This window comes from Podarcis pityusensis (genome assembly GCF_964106645.2).
Source record: "Podarcis pityusensis genome assembly, chromosome: 5".
In the NCBI taxonomy this organism is placed as follows: Eukaryota; Metazoa; Chordata; class Lepidosauria; order Squamata; family Lacertidae; genus Podarcis; species Podarcis pityusensis.
Genome location: NC_138032.1, coordinates 91,021,908 through 91,039,677, shown reverse-complemented (window position 1 = coordinate 91,039,677; position 17,770 = coordinate 91,021,908). Strand labels below are relative to the sequence as shown.

General features: G+C 43.8%; 1 protein-coding gene across 2 annotated transcripts in view; it reads right to left on the bottom strand.

Moving 5' to 3' along the window:
• The window catches only part of NELFA (negative elongation factor complex member A), a 29,488-nt gene continuing 11,718 nt past the window's right edge, over window positions 1-17,770 (bottom strand). The window contains exons 3-12 of one of the 2 annotated variants that reach the window (XR_013986400.1): window positions 16,753-16,914; window positions 16,021-16,110; window positions 12,073-12,203; window positions 11,625-11,694; window positions 9,799-9,887; window positions 9,535-9,649; window positions 6,527-6,756; window positions 4,938-5,037; window positions 2,658-4,084; window positions 1-675 (exon numbers count right to left, since the gene is read on the bottom strand). Coding sequence is in view for 1 of the 2 variants with exons in the window: in XM_081005573.1 (XP_080861699.1) it covers window positions 3,900-4,084; window positions 4,938-5,037; window positions 6,527-6,756; window positions 9,535-9,649; window positions 9,799-9,887; window positions 11,625-11,694; window positions 12,073-12,203; window positions 16,021-16,110; window positions 16,753-16,914 (1,172 nt within the window). In the remaining variant the exon portion in view is untranslated. Of the gene's footprint in view, window positions 4,085-4,937; window positions 5,038-6,526; window positions 6,757-9,534; window positions 9,650-9,798; window positions 9,888-11,624; window positions 11,695-12,072; window positions 12,204-16,020; window positions 16,111-16,752; window positions 16,915-17,770 lie in introns of both variants that reach the window. The other variant, XM_081005573.1, reaches the window with a different exon arrangement.

Genomic DNA, 17,770 nt, shown 5'->3' with positions numbered 1-17,770 from the left:
TTATTAGAAAAATCTGAACTTTATTATACATACTATATTATGCTGAAAATATGTACCCAAGGACATGAGGTTTTGAATTTACATCTGTACAAACACAAAATAGATTAGAAAACATGCAACATTTTACAAAACATTGCTTGTTATAAAGGTACCAGTTTCCCAGAGGGCTCCGACTTAAAACTTTTGCCTGGTCTTAAAACATTTCTCCGATGTCAGATTTTGCTGTGAAAATGCAATTCCAAGCTACAGTATCAAAGTACCTTCGATAAGTTTGGCAAGTGTCACTTCAACATGATCCGTGGGGAAAAGAGTTGTGTGGTTACCAAAGGCAAGAGCCAAAGCTGAATTTTTCAAAGTGCAGTTAACCCTTTAGGGTCAAGGTCTGCATTAAAGCTTTGTCAATGGAACCGGTGGGCTTCAATTGCTCTTGATAACCAGGCAAAAAGAAACTGAAATTTTGTGACAGCCGTTCGCGTCTGGCTTCTTTCATCACTCAGACTGAAGATCCAGGATGGATGAGCAGAACGATCTTGCCAGCGATGAAAGGAGTGGCCTCTTTGTCTTGCTATGTCTGGCAGTGGTGATCTTCGTTGCATCACAACTGGGTCGCACATTTTAGATTGTATTCGCCTGTTGTAGATCTCCCCCTCTGAAGAGACTTAGCAATTTCTCTCCCTAATGAGAGGGTTCATATATTATTTTGAAACCGGCAAGAAGTCTTCCCACGTTAATGATGGGTGACAAAAAAGAATTGGGAATGGTTATCACATGTAAAAAGCATGTTCTCAAGACCCTCTGGAGACACCCCTACCTTCAAATTGTAACATGAATTGGCTTCCTCGTACCACGAAACAAGGTGCTCAGCTTTGGCTACGTATGTCAACAGGTTACAAAAGATGGGAGGTTTCACACAAAAAATCTCTTTACAGAGCATATTGCCTCTTAAGCACCTCAACTGGTGGTGTTTAGCTAATGTAGTTTCACTTCTAGCTTCCTTCCAGCAAATTTAAACATCACCAGACCCCCCAGTAAGCATTTTTGTACCCACTAAATGAACTAAACATCAGAAAAGGGAATGCAAACTTCCATTTGCCAAGATGTGTGGCATATTGTGGCTAATACAATATGCTATCGTGTTGAAACTAGTGTGTGCTTTGCTTACTGTTATTCATTGTCTGCCCTGGCAAGCACACCTGTATTTCAAACATCTGTACTGTTATTTCCAAAATATTCACAGACATTCAAATGCTTACTTTATCCTCACTTCTAGAACTGTCTGATCATGTTCTCAATGTTTAATTATCGTGGCGTGCAGAACTTTTGATCCATTGGTTTATATCATTTTAACCTTTACAAGATTAAACCTGCAACTTGTAGCTTATGTTTTAAACAACATTCCCATCTGAATAATTTGCCATTAACATTCATGCCATACTCAAAACTGACCAAAAAAAAAAGGAACAAGATAAACATGTCAAAATAATTAACATTTTAAAAAACAATCACATTGATTGTGGTAGCTGCTAAACCTTTTTTAAAAATCTTATGTCCTAAACACTTGGCCTTCCTATCATAGCTGAAATTTAGATGTGAGAGAACTAGAATAGAGGTCAGGTCTCTTACATCTTGCCAGCTGCCATTTTAAAACGCTCAACATACTAACCTTTTCGTAGCTTCTAATTTCAAAAATATAAAAACTATAAAAGATTCTGAATTAAAGGCTAGCCAAACTGATAGTTATGTTTTGGGGGTTTTCTGTGAAACCAAAACAAATGGCCAAAAAAACCCCCCACCATCCTGTTTTTAATCCGTATTACTTCATAGTCTAGCATTAAAGGTAAAGGTAAAGGTACCCCTGCCCGTACGGGCCAGTCTTGACAGACTCTAGGGTTGTGCGCCCATCTCACTCAAGAGGCCGGGGGCCAGCGCTGTCCGGAGACACTTCCGGGTCACATGGCCAGCGTGACAAGCTGCATCTGGCGAGCCAGCGCAGCACACGGAAACGCCGTTTACCTTCCCGCTAGTAAGCGGTCCCTATTTATCTACTTGCACCCGGGGGTGCTTTCGAACTGCTAGGTTGGCAGGCGCTGGGACCGAGCAACGGGAGGGCACCCCGCCGTGGGGATTCGAACCGCCGACCTTTCGATCGGCAAGCCCTAGGCGCTGAGGCTTTTACCCACAGCGCCACCCGTGTCCCAGTCTAGCATTAGCTGTTTACAAAATTAAATATGTGACCTTATCTGGAACCCTTCCTGAAACCTTACATTTGCTACTGATCCCTAATAATCGTTTGGCTGAGGAGCAATTTTTTCCCTCCCAGAACAAAGGTTATTCTATTGTCAATACACATTCCCACCCTTCAAGTTCGGGGCAAGTAACATCAAACCAGAGACCACTGAGACACAGCTTGGTTACATCAGGATATAATGTAAAATAAGACCTTGTCTCTTTTCCTAGCTTTAGATTCTCTTAAGTGGATTCTCTGATCAGGTGCAGTTTGATAAATGCCAATATAAGCCTGGCTTAAAAGCTAGCATCTAGTTTGCTCCAATTTAAAGCCCGGGCTGACACAAAGCTCTCTTGTATCTTACACTGCGAATGATCTGTGCCTCTCTTCGACATCGGCTTTATTTATTTTTTAAAAAAACTGTACCCACCATTTCTTGTGGAAATGCCAGTTGTAAGATTCCTTCTATATTATCGTCCAAGCATAAACTGTTGAAATGATCAAGTTGCGAAAGCACGGCAGTTAGGAAACTGCTCCGAAGGCAGTCTCCTCCATTTCTCCCTCTGAGAGTCTTTTGCAACAGGACCGCTGCTAAAAGGTGCTCTCCGGTCTCGCGAAGCTGCAGGTAACATCCGTGTGAATGGGGGGGGGGGGAATTCCGAAGGATGCCATTCCTTGATAAATCCATCTTCAGCAACGGTAGCTAAATTAACCCTGGAAAAATCAGAGGTGTGCCAGCCAATTGCCAATATGACTCGTATTTAACACAATCCAACATGGACACAGGGATGCTGTTCCAAAGTAACTTCATGCCATGACATTCACAGACACTGTTTTGAAGGCCAGTCTTTGGTAGATTCAAAAGGTACCAGCTGGGGGGGGGGGGAAAGCGGGAGGGAGAAGGGCTGGTTCCAACATAAAAGCAACATGCTTCAGTTTCTCAGAACTTAGTTAAGTGACCCTGAAGCAGAGCTGAACCTTTAAAGAGGGCAAATCAAGAGTCCTGCATTTCCACACAGAAGAAATTAGGTGCCATCCAGACCAAAACAAACCCCTTAACCTTTTGGTCTTTAGTGCTACTTTACATTTTTTAAAATGTATACATGTAAAAAAAGGTAGCCCGTTTACAGGACAGATGCATGTAAGTTGACGTATCTGCCATTACGCAGTCCTATGAATCGACTGTGCTGTTGGGCTTTACACAAACAAACAAACAAACAAACAGCGTTACCCTTCATGTTTTCACAATCACTATGGGGGGGGGGGTATCCAACACGTCCTAAGCCAAAGAAGAGAAATGCAGCCGTGCCCATTTTAAACGCAGAACCTAGAGTCAAACTAGGCCTCGCTGCTGCAAAGAATGGTCTCAACTGGAAGGCAATTCCTCTCATGACATTTGAACATAAATCTTTCTGCAAAAGGTAGAAGCATTTCAGCTCTTCAATCTGCTGCAATCGCTGCACACGCTCACACACCCACACACCCGGGACTCTTAGACAAGAATAATAAAGACAAGCATTGCCGTTTTGCTCTTTTTCTTCCTGCTTCCGGAACTGATCGCCGCGAGTACAATGAGGCCTAAACAGGAATGTTGTTCTGCCTAGTCAACACACTATGTACAATGCTGGCTTTTTCTATGGTCTGTTTGGTCTATACTTTATTACTGAATTGTTTAAGAAACGTTAGTTATTGGTTTGTATTTCTTCAGTCTGGTCCACTGGCCAGTGGCGTAGTTCATTTCAAAAACCGTGTCCACCAGCATCGTGGTGCTTCCTGTGCCATCAGCCTTTGGCAGCAGTTCCGTGTGTTCGCTCAGTTTGATCTGAATTATGTCGCCCTGTTCTTGACAAGGGTTTTCTGCGGAAGCAACAAGAGACACACGTCACAGGCGGGAGTTTAGCAAACGGAAAACGGTTCAGGCCAGGAGCAATGCAGAAAACAAGATCTGCCCTGGTACACACCAGCAGCACCCTCATATACTTATTTCCAAGTCTGTGCTGCTATTCTGAAATAATTGCACCTACGACATTCAAGGATAGCTTTGTATCTCAGTGCACACAGATCCCCTACGCCACCCACAAGAGGAAGGTCACTGCAATGCCTCTGGGATCATTAAGCAGCCTTTTGCATCCAAGGCCTCTGCATAAGATGTCTTCATCTGACATTGCCAGTTATTCCTGATCCTGCCAGCCACAATATCTGAGAGATCTGTATTGGCTCCCACTACGTTTCCGAGCACAATTCAAAGTTGGTGCTGACCTTTAAAGCCCTAAACAGCCTCGGTCCTGTATACCTGAAGGAGCATCTCCACCCCCATCGTTCAGCCTGGACACTGAGATCCAGCGCCGAGGGCCTTCTGGCGGTTCCCTCGCTGCGAGGCTATAGGGAACCAGGCAGAGGGCCTTCTCAGCAGTGGCACCTGCCCTGTGGAACGCCCTCCCAGCAGATGTCAAGGCAATAAACAACTATTTTACTTTTAGAAGACAACTGAAGGCAGCCCTCTTTAGGGAAGTTTTTAATGTCTAATGCTTTATTGTTTTTAATATTCAGTTGGAAGCTGCCCAGAGTGGCTGGGGAAACCCAGCCAGATGGGCGGGGTATAAATAAATTATTATTATTATTATTATTATTATTATTATTATTATTATTATTATATCCAGGCACCTGGCTTTGATATTCAAGGCACAGAAATACAGTTCGGAATACATGCCTCTGGATCCAGCCATGAACCCAAGGATGAGAGCCTTCTCTGGCCTCGTGACTTTGTTTGCTGTCTTGAACATTTCTTGCGCTGCGTACATTTGTTCCTTCTGCAAGGAAGAGTCAGTAAGATTTTATTTCAGGAGAGGAAATGATCGGGAGAACAGAAAATAACTTAAGCATCCAGCCTCATTGTTTCTCAATTGGCAAATCCCTTATCTTGTGCTGGAACAGAAAAAGCATCAGCGCCCCTCGATAGAACCTCAGAGCTTTCATTCTAATCTATTTTTCATATAGTCAAGAGCGGTACGTTGGCCAGAGCTCTTCATATTCTTGCAGCTGATATTCTCTCTGTGTGTGTGTGTCTTAAATCTACTATTATATTCCAAGATAGAGGTACAGAGTAGGCCATCACTTGGGTATCTTTCTGGGTTTTTTTGGCCAAGTACCCAAATAGAAAGGTAAATGAATGCAAAGCCCTCTGGGAGATACACGGAAGCCCCAACCATCAGCCAATTGTTGGGGTTTAAAGGGCTCACCGAGAGCACCGAAAATCAGCTGAACTCCCTGGTGTAACCAAGGGGGCCTGGAGGAGTCAACCTGGATTCTAGCTGCTCCCCCCAGTGCTCTAGGAATCCAAGCTGCTTCCTCTGGAGAGTACAAAGTGCCCCACTTCAAAATGTAGTTATTATTTTTCTGGGGGAAGACCCTTGAATCCAAACAGCTCTTTCTGTGGAAGGGAAAATCTCTGCTTTTTAAGAGCATGCCCCCCCGCCCCAAAGAGACTTCAAAGGAGTTGCAGCATCTTTGATGGCACATCTTCAAAGGAGCTTGCTGCAACCACCACTCAGCTGAAGGGCTGTTGCAGCAACCTCTCCTTCAAGCCCTTGGCAGGTCTCAATGACCTGAAGCCATTATGACATCTGGTAACTGACAGGTGAGCGGTCTCACCCACTTCTCAAAACTGGCTCATGGGCACGGGTGGAAGATGGGTTGTCACAACATAAAAACACAAAGTACGTAATAAAAATAAAAACTAGAACAACCCAATAACCCCACCAACACATTTCAAAGACCTTGTTAAAGAAGAACATTTTTGCCTGGCGTCTAAAGGTGTATAATGAAGGTGCCACCTGAACCTCCTTAGTGGGTCAGAAGTTGTACAGGCAGGGCACACATCAGTTCTCATCAGTATTGAGGTCTATTTGTAATCAAAGAAAATCCTGAAAGTGTTCTTAAAGAGCTACAAGGTAGGGCTGCCATACATTCGGATTTTCCCAGACATTACCAGGATTTCAAAGGCAGAATTGACATTGGGGAGGGGGTGGATTTCCGAAAGGCGGTGCTTTGCTCTGGATCTTAGGCAAGTCAATTGAAAAATCAACAACTTTCAGGGCATCATGGTTTTTACTTTTTGAAATGTGGCAGCAAGGTTATTAGCATCCATACCCTGGAATGTTAGCGGTCTTATGGTTTAGTACTACCCAGATCTGCATATTCATAAACAAGATTGCAAACGCCTGGCTATTTCTGTAGAAGCAACGGAAAGGATCCAAGCGAATCGTCTATATACATGGTGAGAGAGTTCTCTTAGCTTACTGTTAGAGAGAGGTTCTTCTTGGGCGGCGCTTGCTGAGGAGGAGCTGCCGGTGGCGCCTGCACGGCTGGAGGGGCGGCGGGAGGAGTCACAGGAGAGGTAGGCGTCGCTGCAGCTGTGTTTGCGTTGCTGTTATACATGGGTGTCCTTTGCTTAAACTGAGTCGGGACAGCAGTGCCAGGGGGCGTCGCAGGCTCTTCTTTCGCTTGCAAGGGTTCCCGGACAGAGCCAGCTGTTTGCAGCAAAAGATGTCATCAGCAACAACAAAATGGCGTTCGTACCGTTTACTCTCATTACAAATTTTAACGCCTCCCTACTTTTCACTAAAGGATAACATGTAGCTTAGCAAAAAGGTCCCCCTCCGACAGGCAGTGACAGTCTCTCAACCTTCTTCCTGATGCCCTGCCTTCATTACCTAAAGCCTCGCTTTTGCTTGTCTGCTTTTCTGTCTTCCTTGCTTGCCGCCACAGCACAGGGAAAACAGGTGATTGCAGAAACCCAGAATTCCTCAGGCCAAACGTGAAATTAAAATCCTGAGTGCTGCGGGGGCTTGAAAGACACCATTTGGGTACAAACTGAGATTATTCAACTGAAGCCTTTCCCCAGAAAGAGAAACAGCGCACCTGCTTCCTGTCAGATATGAACTCGCCAATCGCTGCTTGAAGCTTATGTTTGTTTCTCTCAGATCTGAAACCTTTTCTCACATCCCTCCCTACACACACTCACAACTCTAATTTCAAAAAGGTAGATTCTAAATATTACAAAGGCAAAAATGGATGCACAAAGGTTATGCACAGAGGGTAACGTGAAGAACTTGGGATACCACGCCATGCTTCCCAGATACAGGGGGAAATGTTCTCATGACACTTCCTCTGGGTAAAAAAAAGATATATATATAAAATAGCACCACACAAAGGGAAGATCCTATAAAATTAATGTTACGTGCTTCAGTCCAGTCATGGGACACGAGCAGGGGAGGAAGGCATGACCCCAAAGGAAAGCCACATTTGGGCAACTTACAGCCCTCAGCTACTCTTCCAAAGCCCCACAAGCCCAGTCACTTTCCAGGAACACCCATCAGCCATCAAGTGGGCAGCAGCGAAAAGATGCCTCGACTAAGCAGGATGGAGGCAGAGATGTTGTCTGGTTGGGAGCCCTGTGAAGTGGAGGTTTCAACCTTCTCCTCCCCTCCATGCTCCTGAGGCAGCTACCCAGTAACATCTGTGCTGAGGGTGTGCTGGAAGAAGCTGAGGTGAGAGAGAGGGTGTGCAAGTGTGGAATCACCCTGCCCATTGTGCCGTAAAGGTAAAGGGACCCCTGACCGTTAGGTCCAGTCGTGGACGACTCTGGGGTTGCGGCGCTCATCTCGCTTTATTGGCCAAGGGAGCCGGCGTACAGCTTCCGGGTCATGTGGCCAGCATGACTAAGCCGCTTCTGGCGAACCAGAGCAGCGCACGGAAACGCCGTTTACCTTCCCACCGCAGCGGTACCTATATATCTACTTGCACTCTGATGTGCTTTCGAACTGCTAGGTTGGCAGGGGCAGGGACTGAGCAACGGGAGCTCACTCCGTCGCAGGGATTCGAACCGCCGACCTTCTGATTGGCAAGTCCTAGGCTCTGTGGTTTAGACCACAGCGCCACCCATGTCCTATACAGCGCCACATTGTGCCATGCAGCCACCAAATGCCTCCCCACCGCCAGATGTGGATTTTGAGGACAAAAACGTTAACACCCCTCCTTTATGCCATCTGGTATCTGTTTCCTCTGAAATGCTTATATTCTGGTTTGCTTCAGAAGTTTCTGCAGGATCTGGTTTAAACGTGACACCCGAAACCCGGTAATCTTTGAGATTCTCCCAGGAGTTCTGACAACTGCCTGGAGTTGAAATATCAACAGCCACATCCCTCTTTTTTACTCAATCCTTTATGAAACTGCTTTGAGGTTTTATTACAATCAAGCAGCCTAATAAATGCTGCGAAATGTAATAAATAAAGAAGCACAAAGTGACCAAGTGTACTTCGTTGCTACACAAATTTCCTCAGTGCTTTTCCAAGAAGCTTTGAGGAGCCTGATTTTTGCATCCTGGGATGTTAACTGAGAGAAGCCTGTCATTTTACAGAAATGAGTGGATGTGGCAATTAGGGCAGAAGCTGACATAACTAACCTAAAGGAAGATGAAACTTCCTCCATCCATCACTGGCCAAGCAAGGTCTCTACATGATAGCACACAAACCATGCCCAGAAAGGATTCAAGGTCTCAGTAAGTATTATTCACAACAAGTTTGATACTGCTTCATACATTTGCATTGTAACTTTAGTACAGACTAGGGAATCTCCAGTTTGCAGGCCTAATCTGGCACACCAGGCCTCCCCATTTGGCCCAGGGAGGATGCTTCTAGCAAGCCATGCCCATCTGCCCTACACCTGATGTCATACATGTGGGTCAGGTGGTGGGGCCTCCCTCGAAGTGGCTTAGCAGGCACGGCTGAGAACCACCTGCAACCCTATGCACAGGGCTTCCCAGCGGCTTGCAAGGCCTTTGCGCAGGGCTTCTGGAGCACCAGGCAACCAGCTGGTTGGGAAACACTGACGAACTGACTCTGACAGGTGCCAATCAACTGCTGTTGGATGATTGGCAGGTGAGTTGTTCCTTCCACCTGCCGGTGTGTGTGTGTGTGTGTAGATAAGGATTGCGCTTACTGAGCCAAAAATGTTTCCCACCTCAGCTCCAGGCAATATTGTTATTATCTTTGGGCTTATTATAGAAACCGAAGCCCTGCACATCTTCCTTGAATTCAGGTATTTTTGGCTGTTTGAATGCAGAACAGATTCAAAGCTTGTTGCAGGCGATGTGTCCTCATTTGACTTGCCCCCTGCGCACTGTTTTAAAACATTATTCTGATGAAAGTACTTGCCATAGCCTTTTGAGTGTCGCCGTTTTTACAATGTGGAACATATCAGTAACAAACATATTCAGAAGTGTAGTAATGGGAAACTGTGTCACTTACTGGGCTGCGTGGTGTCGGAACTTGGAACATAAGAGGAAGATGGAACGACACTGGGTGCTGCGGGCAGATAGCTTGTAGAAGCTAGGGCAGGGTCATTGTTCAAAGAGGCAATTTTCTGTAAAACAGCACATGCATCCTTAAACTATTTCAAAAATAATTTTGACAATTCAGGGTACATTGTTTGTGCCTGTGATTGGAGAGCAGAGACCTGCATGGATGAGGCTTAGAAAGCAGCCCAAAATACAATACCGTTCTAAGTCCTACCTGAGTAGATACGAGACCAGCGGCATAGTCCGGAGTAGCATTTTCGACGACTGTCTCTTCTTTTGCTTGCTTTTCCACCACTTCTGTATCTACACCAATAACAAACATAGAAGCTACTTAGCCATAACTGCTACCTTGTTTTGGTTACCCAAATAAAGAATTTTTAAAAATACTTCCGAATCTTGAATTCTCTTTACAAGCACCGATTCCACAGGGGAATGGTACAAGAAACAGCTGGAAGTCAAGTCTGGGCTGCAGGAACTCAGAACGGACATAACCGCTCTCACGTCCTCAAGAACCAACAAAATGATTAACGTGTGCAAAATGACAGCATCAATATGAAATAATATCCATTATGTCTCATGACAATAGAAATTCAGAAAGCTTTTACTCTATTGGCATCTGTCTCGAGAGACAATGGAATGTGCCTCCAGGGGTGAAGTCAAACTGCTGCGTTTGTAGCACCAAAGTAACTTCCTTGGGGTGCAAGCCTGGGCAGTGTGTATGGAGGTCCTGGACTGCCCAGACAAAATATTAATAATAATAATAATAATAATAATAATAATAATAATAATAATATTTGTACCCCTCCCACCACCTGGCTAATAATAATAATAATAATAATAATAATAATAATAATAATAATATTTGTACCCCTCCCACCATCTGGCTAATAATAATAATAATAATATTTGTACTCCTCCCATCTGGCTGGGTTTTGCAGCCACTCTGGGTGGCTTCCAACAAAATATTAAAATACAATAGACCATCAAACATGAAAAGCTTCCCTAAACAGATGTCTTCTAAAAGTCTGGTAGTTGTTTTTCTCTTTGACATCTGGTGGGAGGGCGTTCCACAGGGCAGGTGCCACTACCGAGAAGGCCCTCTGCCTGGTTCCCTTGCACTTGGCTTCTCGCAGTGAGGGAACCGCCAGAAGGCCCTTGGTGCCGGGCTGAATAATAGGGGTGGAGACGCTCCTTCAGGTATACTGGGCCGAGGCCATTTAGGGCTTAAAAGGTCAGCACCAACACTTTGAATTGTGCCCGGAAATGTACTGGGAGCCAATGTAGGTCTTTCAAGACTGGTGTTATGTGGTTTCGGCGGCCCTCCTCACTGATGTGGTCCAAAGGAAAGCAGACAAATAATGCTGGGCACCAGCTCAGCTGCAGTTGCCGGAAAGAGGCGTACTAGGCACCATTCACTCTGGATTTGTGCAGGGTTAGCCTTTCCTATTTCATGTACTGTATTCATTCTCATGTACTAATCTTAACTACCACCTGTGCACCTTTATGGAAATTTTAATGTTCTGTATGTTGTTTTATTCTGCTGTGGCCCATGGCTATTCTATTCTATTCATTTTGCTAACTCTCAGATCCAGCCAAATTTGTGTACAAATACAACAGAACAATTCAATTTGCCTCCCTAGGTGAGTCCAAGCGCATGGCAGCCTTCATATAGTAGTTTTTCTTTATTAATGAAAACAGATTTAGATAGATGAATCACTAATGATTTAAATATTCCCTTTTGTTTCCCTGCATATATTTTTCAAATTATGTGTGTTACTATTTTCCAAACCTCTCCACTGGTCCGCAAGCAGGTGCCCGATTGTGAATTGTTCACTCTCTCAAGCCTATCACAAGTTAACACAGACAATTATTCCATATTATCAAATCTCAACTCCCTATAATTCCACAGCAGCTTTAATAAGTGGCAAATGAACAGGGAAGCAAACAATTATCCTTTAGCTCTAAATTTAATTTGACAGATTAAGTACAAAAGACTTTGTACTTAACCCTATATACCAGTTTGTAACCCTATATACTAACCTAAGGTCTTTCTTCTCCTTTTGGCTTCCCGGCCAGCACCAACCGTATCCAATTCCGAGATGTCGAGTAACTACAAATACACCAAACGAACACTTACTTTCACATTTATTGCAGAGTTTACTAGCTTCTGATGCATGGATTGCCCTGTCTACCTTTTACATACATGCATCATGTTAGAGCTACTTCCCTTATACAATATTAACAGGGGGGAAGCGAATTTAGTATATGTATCCATACTGTGCCTCACAATACCAAAGAGTACTGTGTGATTTTTTTAATTAAAAATCAAAACAAAACTGCGTAAACACAACAGGAATGAAATAATGAAATAACACCCAAGCTAGTTGGACAAATACACAGGGCTGTTGTTTTTTAACTTTGAAAAGACTGAATATTCAGAAGGCAAGGGAGAGTGTCAAGGAAAGAACACTTGAAACTGCATAAATACCTTTACTCCTCTCTCTTTGCGCAGAGGAGTTCTCGAGGGTGGAATCGGAGTTCTGTTTCCGGCAGGGCTAAATACACTCGGGGTAGTGGGATTCCTGAAAGGTGCTTGTTTAGGTATCCCTTTGAGTGGAGCTATACAAAAACAAAAGGGGGAAAAATCACCAAACTGAACACAGCGGTAAGACTCCTACTGAAGACGAAAACATTTCAAAACAATACTGATTATACATACAGATGAATTCACAAATGTAGTCCAGAGGACATTAGTGCTGTGAAGCAACACATACAAGATGCGTGCCTTTTTAAATGTCCTTTTCCCCTTTGCTTACTTCCATAATCTGACTTCAGTCAACACAGTACTCATTCTACTCCATTAATTCTCAAACACTGTTAACGCACTTCTGTAAAAATTGGGAAAATATGGCTATTACTTTGGCAACCCATGAATGCTTAGGGGAAGGAAGGCATTTTTAAGACACCAAGTATGGAAATGGGCGATTCCTCACTATTAGAAGTTAACATATAAACGAAGTAGCTCTCAGAAGGTATCGGAGTACACAACATTACCAAATTTTACCATCTCTTATGGGAGGCAGCAGGTGGGGTGCTATAGTGGTTAGAGTGTCAGACCTAAGGGGACAAGGGTTCAGATTCCCCAGCCATGAATTTTACTGGGTGACCTTGGGCCAGTCACTGCATCTCAACCTAACCTACCTCAGAGGGCTGTTGTGGAGCATGGGTAGGCAAACTAAGGCCCGGGGACCAGATCCGGCCCAATCGCCTTCTCAATCCGGCCTGCGGACGGTCCAGGAATCAGTGTGTTTTTACGTGAGTAGAATGTGTCCTTTTATTTAAAATGCATCTCTGGGTTATTTGTGGGGCATAGGAATTCGTTCATTTATTTCTTTTTCAAAATATAGTCCGGCCCCCCACAAGGTCTGAGGGACAGTGGATCGGCCCCCTGCTGAAAAAGCTTGCTGACCCCTGTTGTGGAGATTAAATGAGGAGAGGGAGAACCATGTACACTACTTGGAGCTCCTTGGAGGAAAGCTGAGGTATAAATGGACTGAATGAATGAATGAATGAACAAAGCAACTTTGCTTTTTCCTGGAATCAACACAGCCAGTGCCTATTCCATTTGGAGAGCCCAAGTATAAAGAGATCTGAGAAGAATGCACCCTGCAACCCCTTGAGGCAATACAACAATATATTCCAGCATGTGGATAGGCTACTTCGTTCAAAAAGAGAGGATGTGGCAGGATTCTCTGTAATGCAGCCTTCAGTACAGCTATAAGCATCTACAGTGCCCAGAGATCATGGTAGCTGGGCAAAGGGGAGGCAGGATGCTTGGAAGCAGATTACCTGTAGTTGTACAGTGGTACCTTGGCTCTCAAACACCTTGGTTCTCAAACACCTTGGAACCCAAACACTGCAAACCCAGAAGTAAATGTTCCGGTGTGCGAACGTTTTTCGGAAGGCAAACTTGCTCCGATTTGAGTGCCACACTTCCGTTTGGAGTGTTACGCTGACAATTTGAGTGCCATACTTCCATTTTGAGTGCCACACTTTCGTTTGGAGTGTTATGCTGAGGTTTGTCTGTTTTTGCTATTTATTTTGTGTTTTTGTGGCTCTTTTTTGGTGTGTGACAGCAGTACATTGTTTATTGCTTTCATTTTATGGACCAATGGTCTTGTTAGATAGGAAAATTCATGTGGAATTGCTGCTTTAGGGGTTGTTTTTAAAAGTCTGGAACGGATGGATCCATTTTGCATTACTTTCTATGGGAAAGCGCCCCTTGGTTTTGGAACGCTTTGGTTTTGGAACGGACTTCTGGAATGGATTAAGTTTGAGAACAAGGTACCATTGTAATGGCAATGCTTGCTCATTATTCTGTATACGTAAGAGTGAAATATGCTCATCAGTGAAGGGGGGGGTATGACTGTGCCCTAGATATCAAGATCTCAGAAAGTTCAGTCCCCAGTATAGAGACAGGACAGTCAGTATTCAGACTGTTATTACTGAAATCACAACATGCAGCTGTGAGCCAAATCCCAGGCAACCAGAGATAGGCTGAGCGATCATGGCTGGCTTAATTAAGCAAGTGAAATGGTCCATAAAGGAAAGATGACATTTCACCTCTAGTGGAGTTGCTGGCTAATCTTGTCTATGGGGAAAAATTCTTCCCAGGTTGTAACACTGCAGCTTATGGCTGGAATTGTTCTTCTGTGAGAGAAGCAGCAGCAATAGTAATTTCTGCTGCAGTAAAAGAAGAGTTAGAGAGAGAGAGAGAGAGAGAGAGAGAGAGAGAGAGAAAGGGGCAAGAATCACAGAGGAACCGCAGCAATGAAAATACATGGACTGAGTATGGGGAGAAAGGAATAAGCTGCAGAGATACAGAGCACCTGTCTAGGTAAATATGGTTGATGCCTGGATTGCATGAAAAGATGTTGCCATGAAATATAAAACAGAAAAATTCAGAAAGAAAAGGTAACAGAAGGCAAGGAAATGTGAAAAGAGGAATTCCTTTTCTGGGAATAGCCAATTACACTTAATACTATTGCCAGAACCACAAAAGCACAAGTAGGATTCCTGAACATTAACTTGCATGAAAAGCTTTCACCAAGCTACATTCCTCATCCTCCCCTCCCATACTTTTAGACAACCCAACTTTTATTTTAAATCTACTTTTAGGACAGCATTTAATCTGAGTAGCCGGACAGTTAATTGCTCTTTCACCTTTGGAGATAAAAACGCTAAAACCTCCAATTGCATGTTTGCCTACAGTACCTTCTAGGAGACAGGATATGATTCTTGAAAAGAAGCATATGTGATTTATTTCAATATTCTGTGGAACACTTGTAGAACGCTAATGCAGAACTTGGTTTTCCAGTATTCCAAAACCTCACATGGCTATTTATCTCTCTTAATAACAGAGAGCCAGTGTGGTGTAGTGGTTAAGAGCGGTAGTCTCGTAATCTGGGTAACCGGGTTCGCGTCTCCGCTCCTCCACATGCAGCTGCTGGGTGACCTTGGGCTAGTCACACTTCTCTGAAGTCTCTCAGCCCCACTCACCTCACAGAGTGTTTGTTGTGGGGGAGGAAGGGAAAGGAGAATGTTAGCCGCTTTGAGACTCCTTAAAGGGAGTGAAAGGCGGGATATCAAATCCAAACTCTTCTTCTTCTTCTTCTTCTTCTAATATACCACTGAATGACAAAATGCTACTGAAAAACCCAATTTGGTGACACTATCAACACCCAGAGGCAGCAACATTTTTCACAGGGGGCCCCCAAGAAAGTTTGTTAACCATTTTCAGGCTTACCTGCAAGGCCTAGAAACAGTGCTTGGCAAATTACCCTTCTTGAAAAAGGTATCTCAGACGCCAAAAGTATCTCTTTGCTATCAGAATTCTTCTATGAATATTGAGGCACAAGATCGCTTGGTGCCACCAATATATGCAAACTTCTGGCTCATCTAAGACTTTATAGAACTTAATATTCAATAATGATTTAACTCACATGTGGAGAATACTTTTATTTTTTATATATCTTTATTATTTTATAAGGGAATCTTTGAATGACTTAATACTTTATTATCCCTGTGCTGTATCTTTGCACTTTTGTCCTTCTAGACTGCAAAGTTTTATGTTTTCGCATTTTTTTATTCTTTATCTTCTTTCTTTTTGTTATCTTTGCACTTTTTAAAAATAAGTCAATAAAATATTTTAGAAGAACAAGAAATACCTAGCATTGATTAAATAAAAATGTGGGAATTTCAATGTTCTAAGATAACACAAAGGTATTATTCAAGAAAGGGGGGGTGTGTGACTGCAAGATTAAATACTCATTCTATCTATCTATCTATCTCTTTATATATATATCCTTCAAAATAGCTGTTTCATGCTTTGCATATATACGTGTCTCTTAGATCTAAAAGAAAATTAAAATCCTACTTGTTGTATCGATCTTTTTGACTAGCCCTCTTCCTTTGGCATGGAAAGGCACTCCAGCTGTCTTCTTGAGCTGCTGTGCAGTTTCAGTAGCTACAAAAAATAATTCTAATTAATACTCCACCAGGAAAACATATCAAGTCATTCTTAAACAGGGCTCTTCATGGAACAATTAAAACTTGACCCTCTCCGGAAAGAAATCATACCGCTCAATAGTGCACAGACTGGATTTACATACAGACCTTCCCCCTTTTTAGTGCTATACCTGGAACTGGAAGAACCCCTGGTCCTAGGGTACCTGCACACTTTTCATTCTAAAATATGTTGATATTGATCAATGCCACCAGCTCTCAGCCCACCCATTCCAAAGGACCTTTTGTATTGTGCATGCCTGCCTTTTCCCTTCACACACATGACATGATTCTTGCCCCTTTAAACAACTCTGTAGAACAAAGGGAAATTTTAAGGTGTGCAGCCTGAAAATCAGAAGCGAAAGAAGAAAAACGTAAAGCTGTCAAAATTCACTGTTCTACATTTATCTTTTTTAAAGAGAGAGAGATTGGGTAGGGGGAGAATGGTGGGGCTCAAAGTTCTAGACTACAAAGCATCAAGACTTCCTCCAAGACTGGTTTCAGCATCTCAAATTCTACTGTGCATGTTGCATCTTTTTCAAATACTGTACAATATTGAGGCTATTCCTCTGGTGTTTTTCTTAACAGGTGCCTTGATACTTACACTTCTGCAGCAGCTCTGCTCGGAGAGTAGCGCTTTTTGGTTTACGTTTCAGCTGGAAGTGCTTCACCGGAGGAGTAAGTGGTCCAGCCAACGTGGTCAAGGCGTTCTTATTTAAGTACTGGCACTCCAGCGGCAGCATAGCTGACGATTCACATTCACTCACTATGTAATCAGAAAACACACAGGAAATGAGTTCCTGTAAGAACCAACATTAAGAAAAGCGTTGGTCCTTTGGGCAGACAACTACATCTTCCTCCCAACTTGGAAGACCAAACGTTTTCTCCATTTCCTCAAGTTATTTTGCCCATCACGTTCCCCATGGGGAGCTCACTTGCACAGCTAATCCAGCAGGCATGGACTACTGATGGCCCATGACTTCATCCCAGCTTTCTCCAGAGATCGGCTGAGTTCCCCACGTGTAATTCAGCTGTGCAGCTGAGCCGGCTTTGTCTTGCACCAGAGGTCACATATAGGGACAGGAGTGCATGGCTTGGGGAAAACGGCTTCCTGTGATACTTGCGCTGGGTGAACTTTGGACCATGGGGCAGAGGCTCCCTACCCTGATTTACACTCATCAATTCAGGCAACTTGTTGTGCAAAGAGATTTATATTTTGGAACAGCCCTCCCCCAATGTGTAAGCTGCAGGAGAGGCTCATCAAGCAGTGAAACAGAACTGTGCTGCCCCCCTGCCAGCAATGGGCTTCTCTCACCTGTGTTGTGGCAGCGCCCCCAAAGCACTGGCTTCCAGTGGGATCTCACTGAAATCTCGTGATATTTCAGTGCTGCTGCCAACGCCCCTTTTCCACTGGCGGGTCTCTCACCTTGCCTCGTAAGTGGGCCAGGTCTGATAAGCTGACCAGGTATGGGGTTTTAGCCTCCTTTTCAGTCTCAAGGAAAAGTGGCAAGCGCACAGGCTATATTAATAAATAATAATAATAATTTTTATTTATACCCCGCCCTCCCAGCCAAGGCTGGGCTCAGGGCGGCTAACAAGCAATAATAAAAACAAGTTGAATG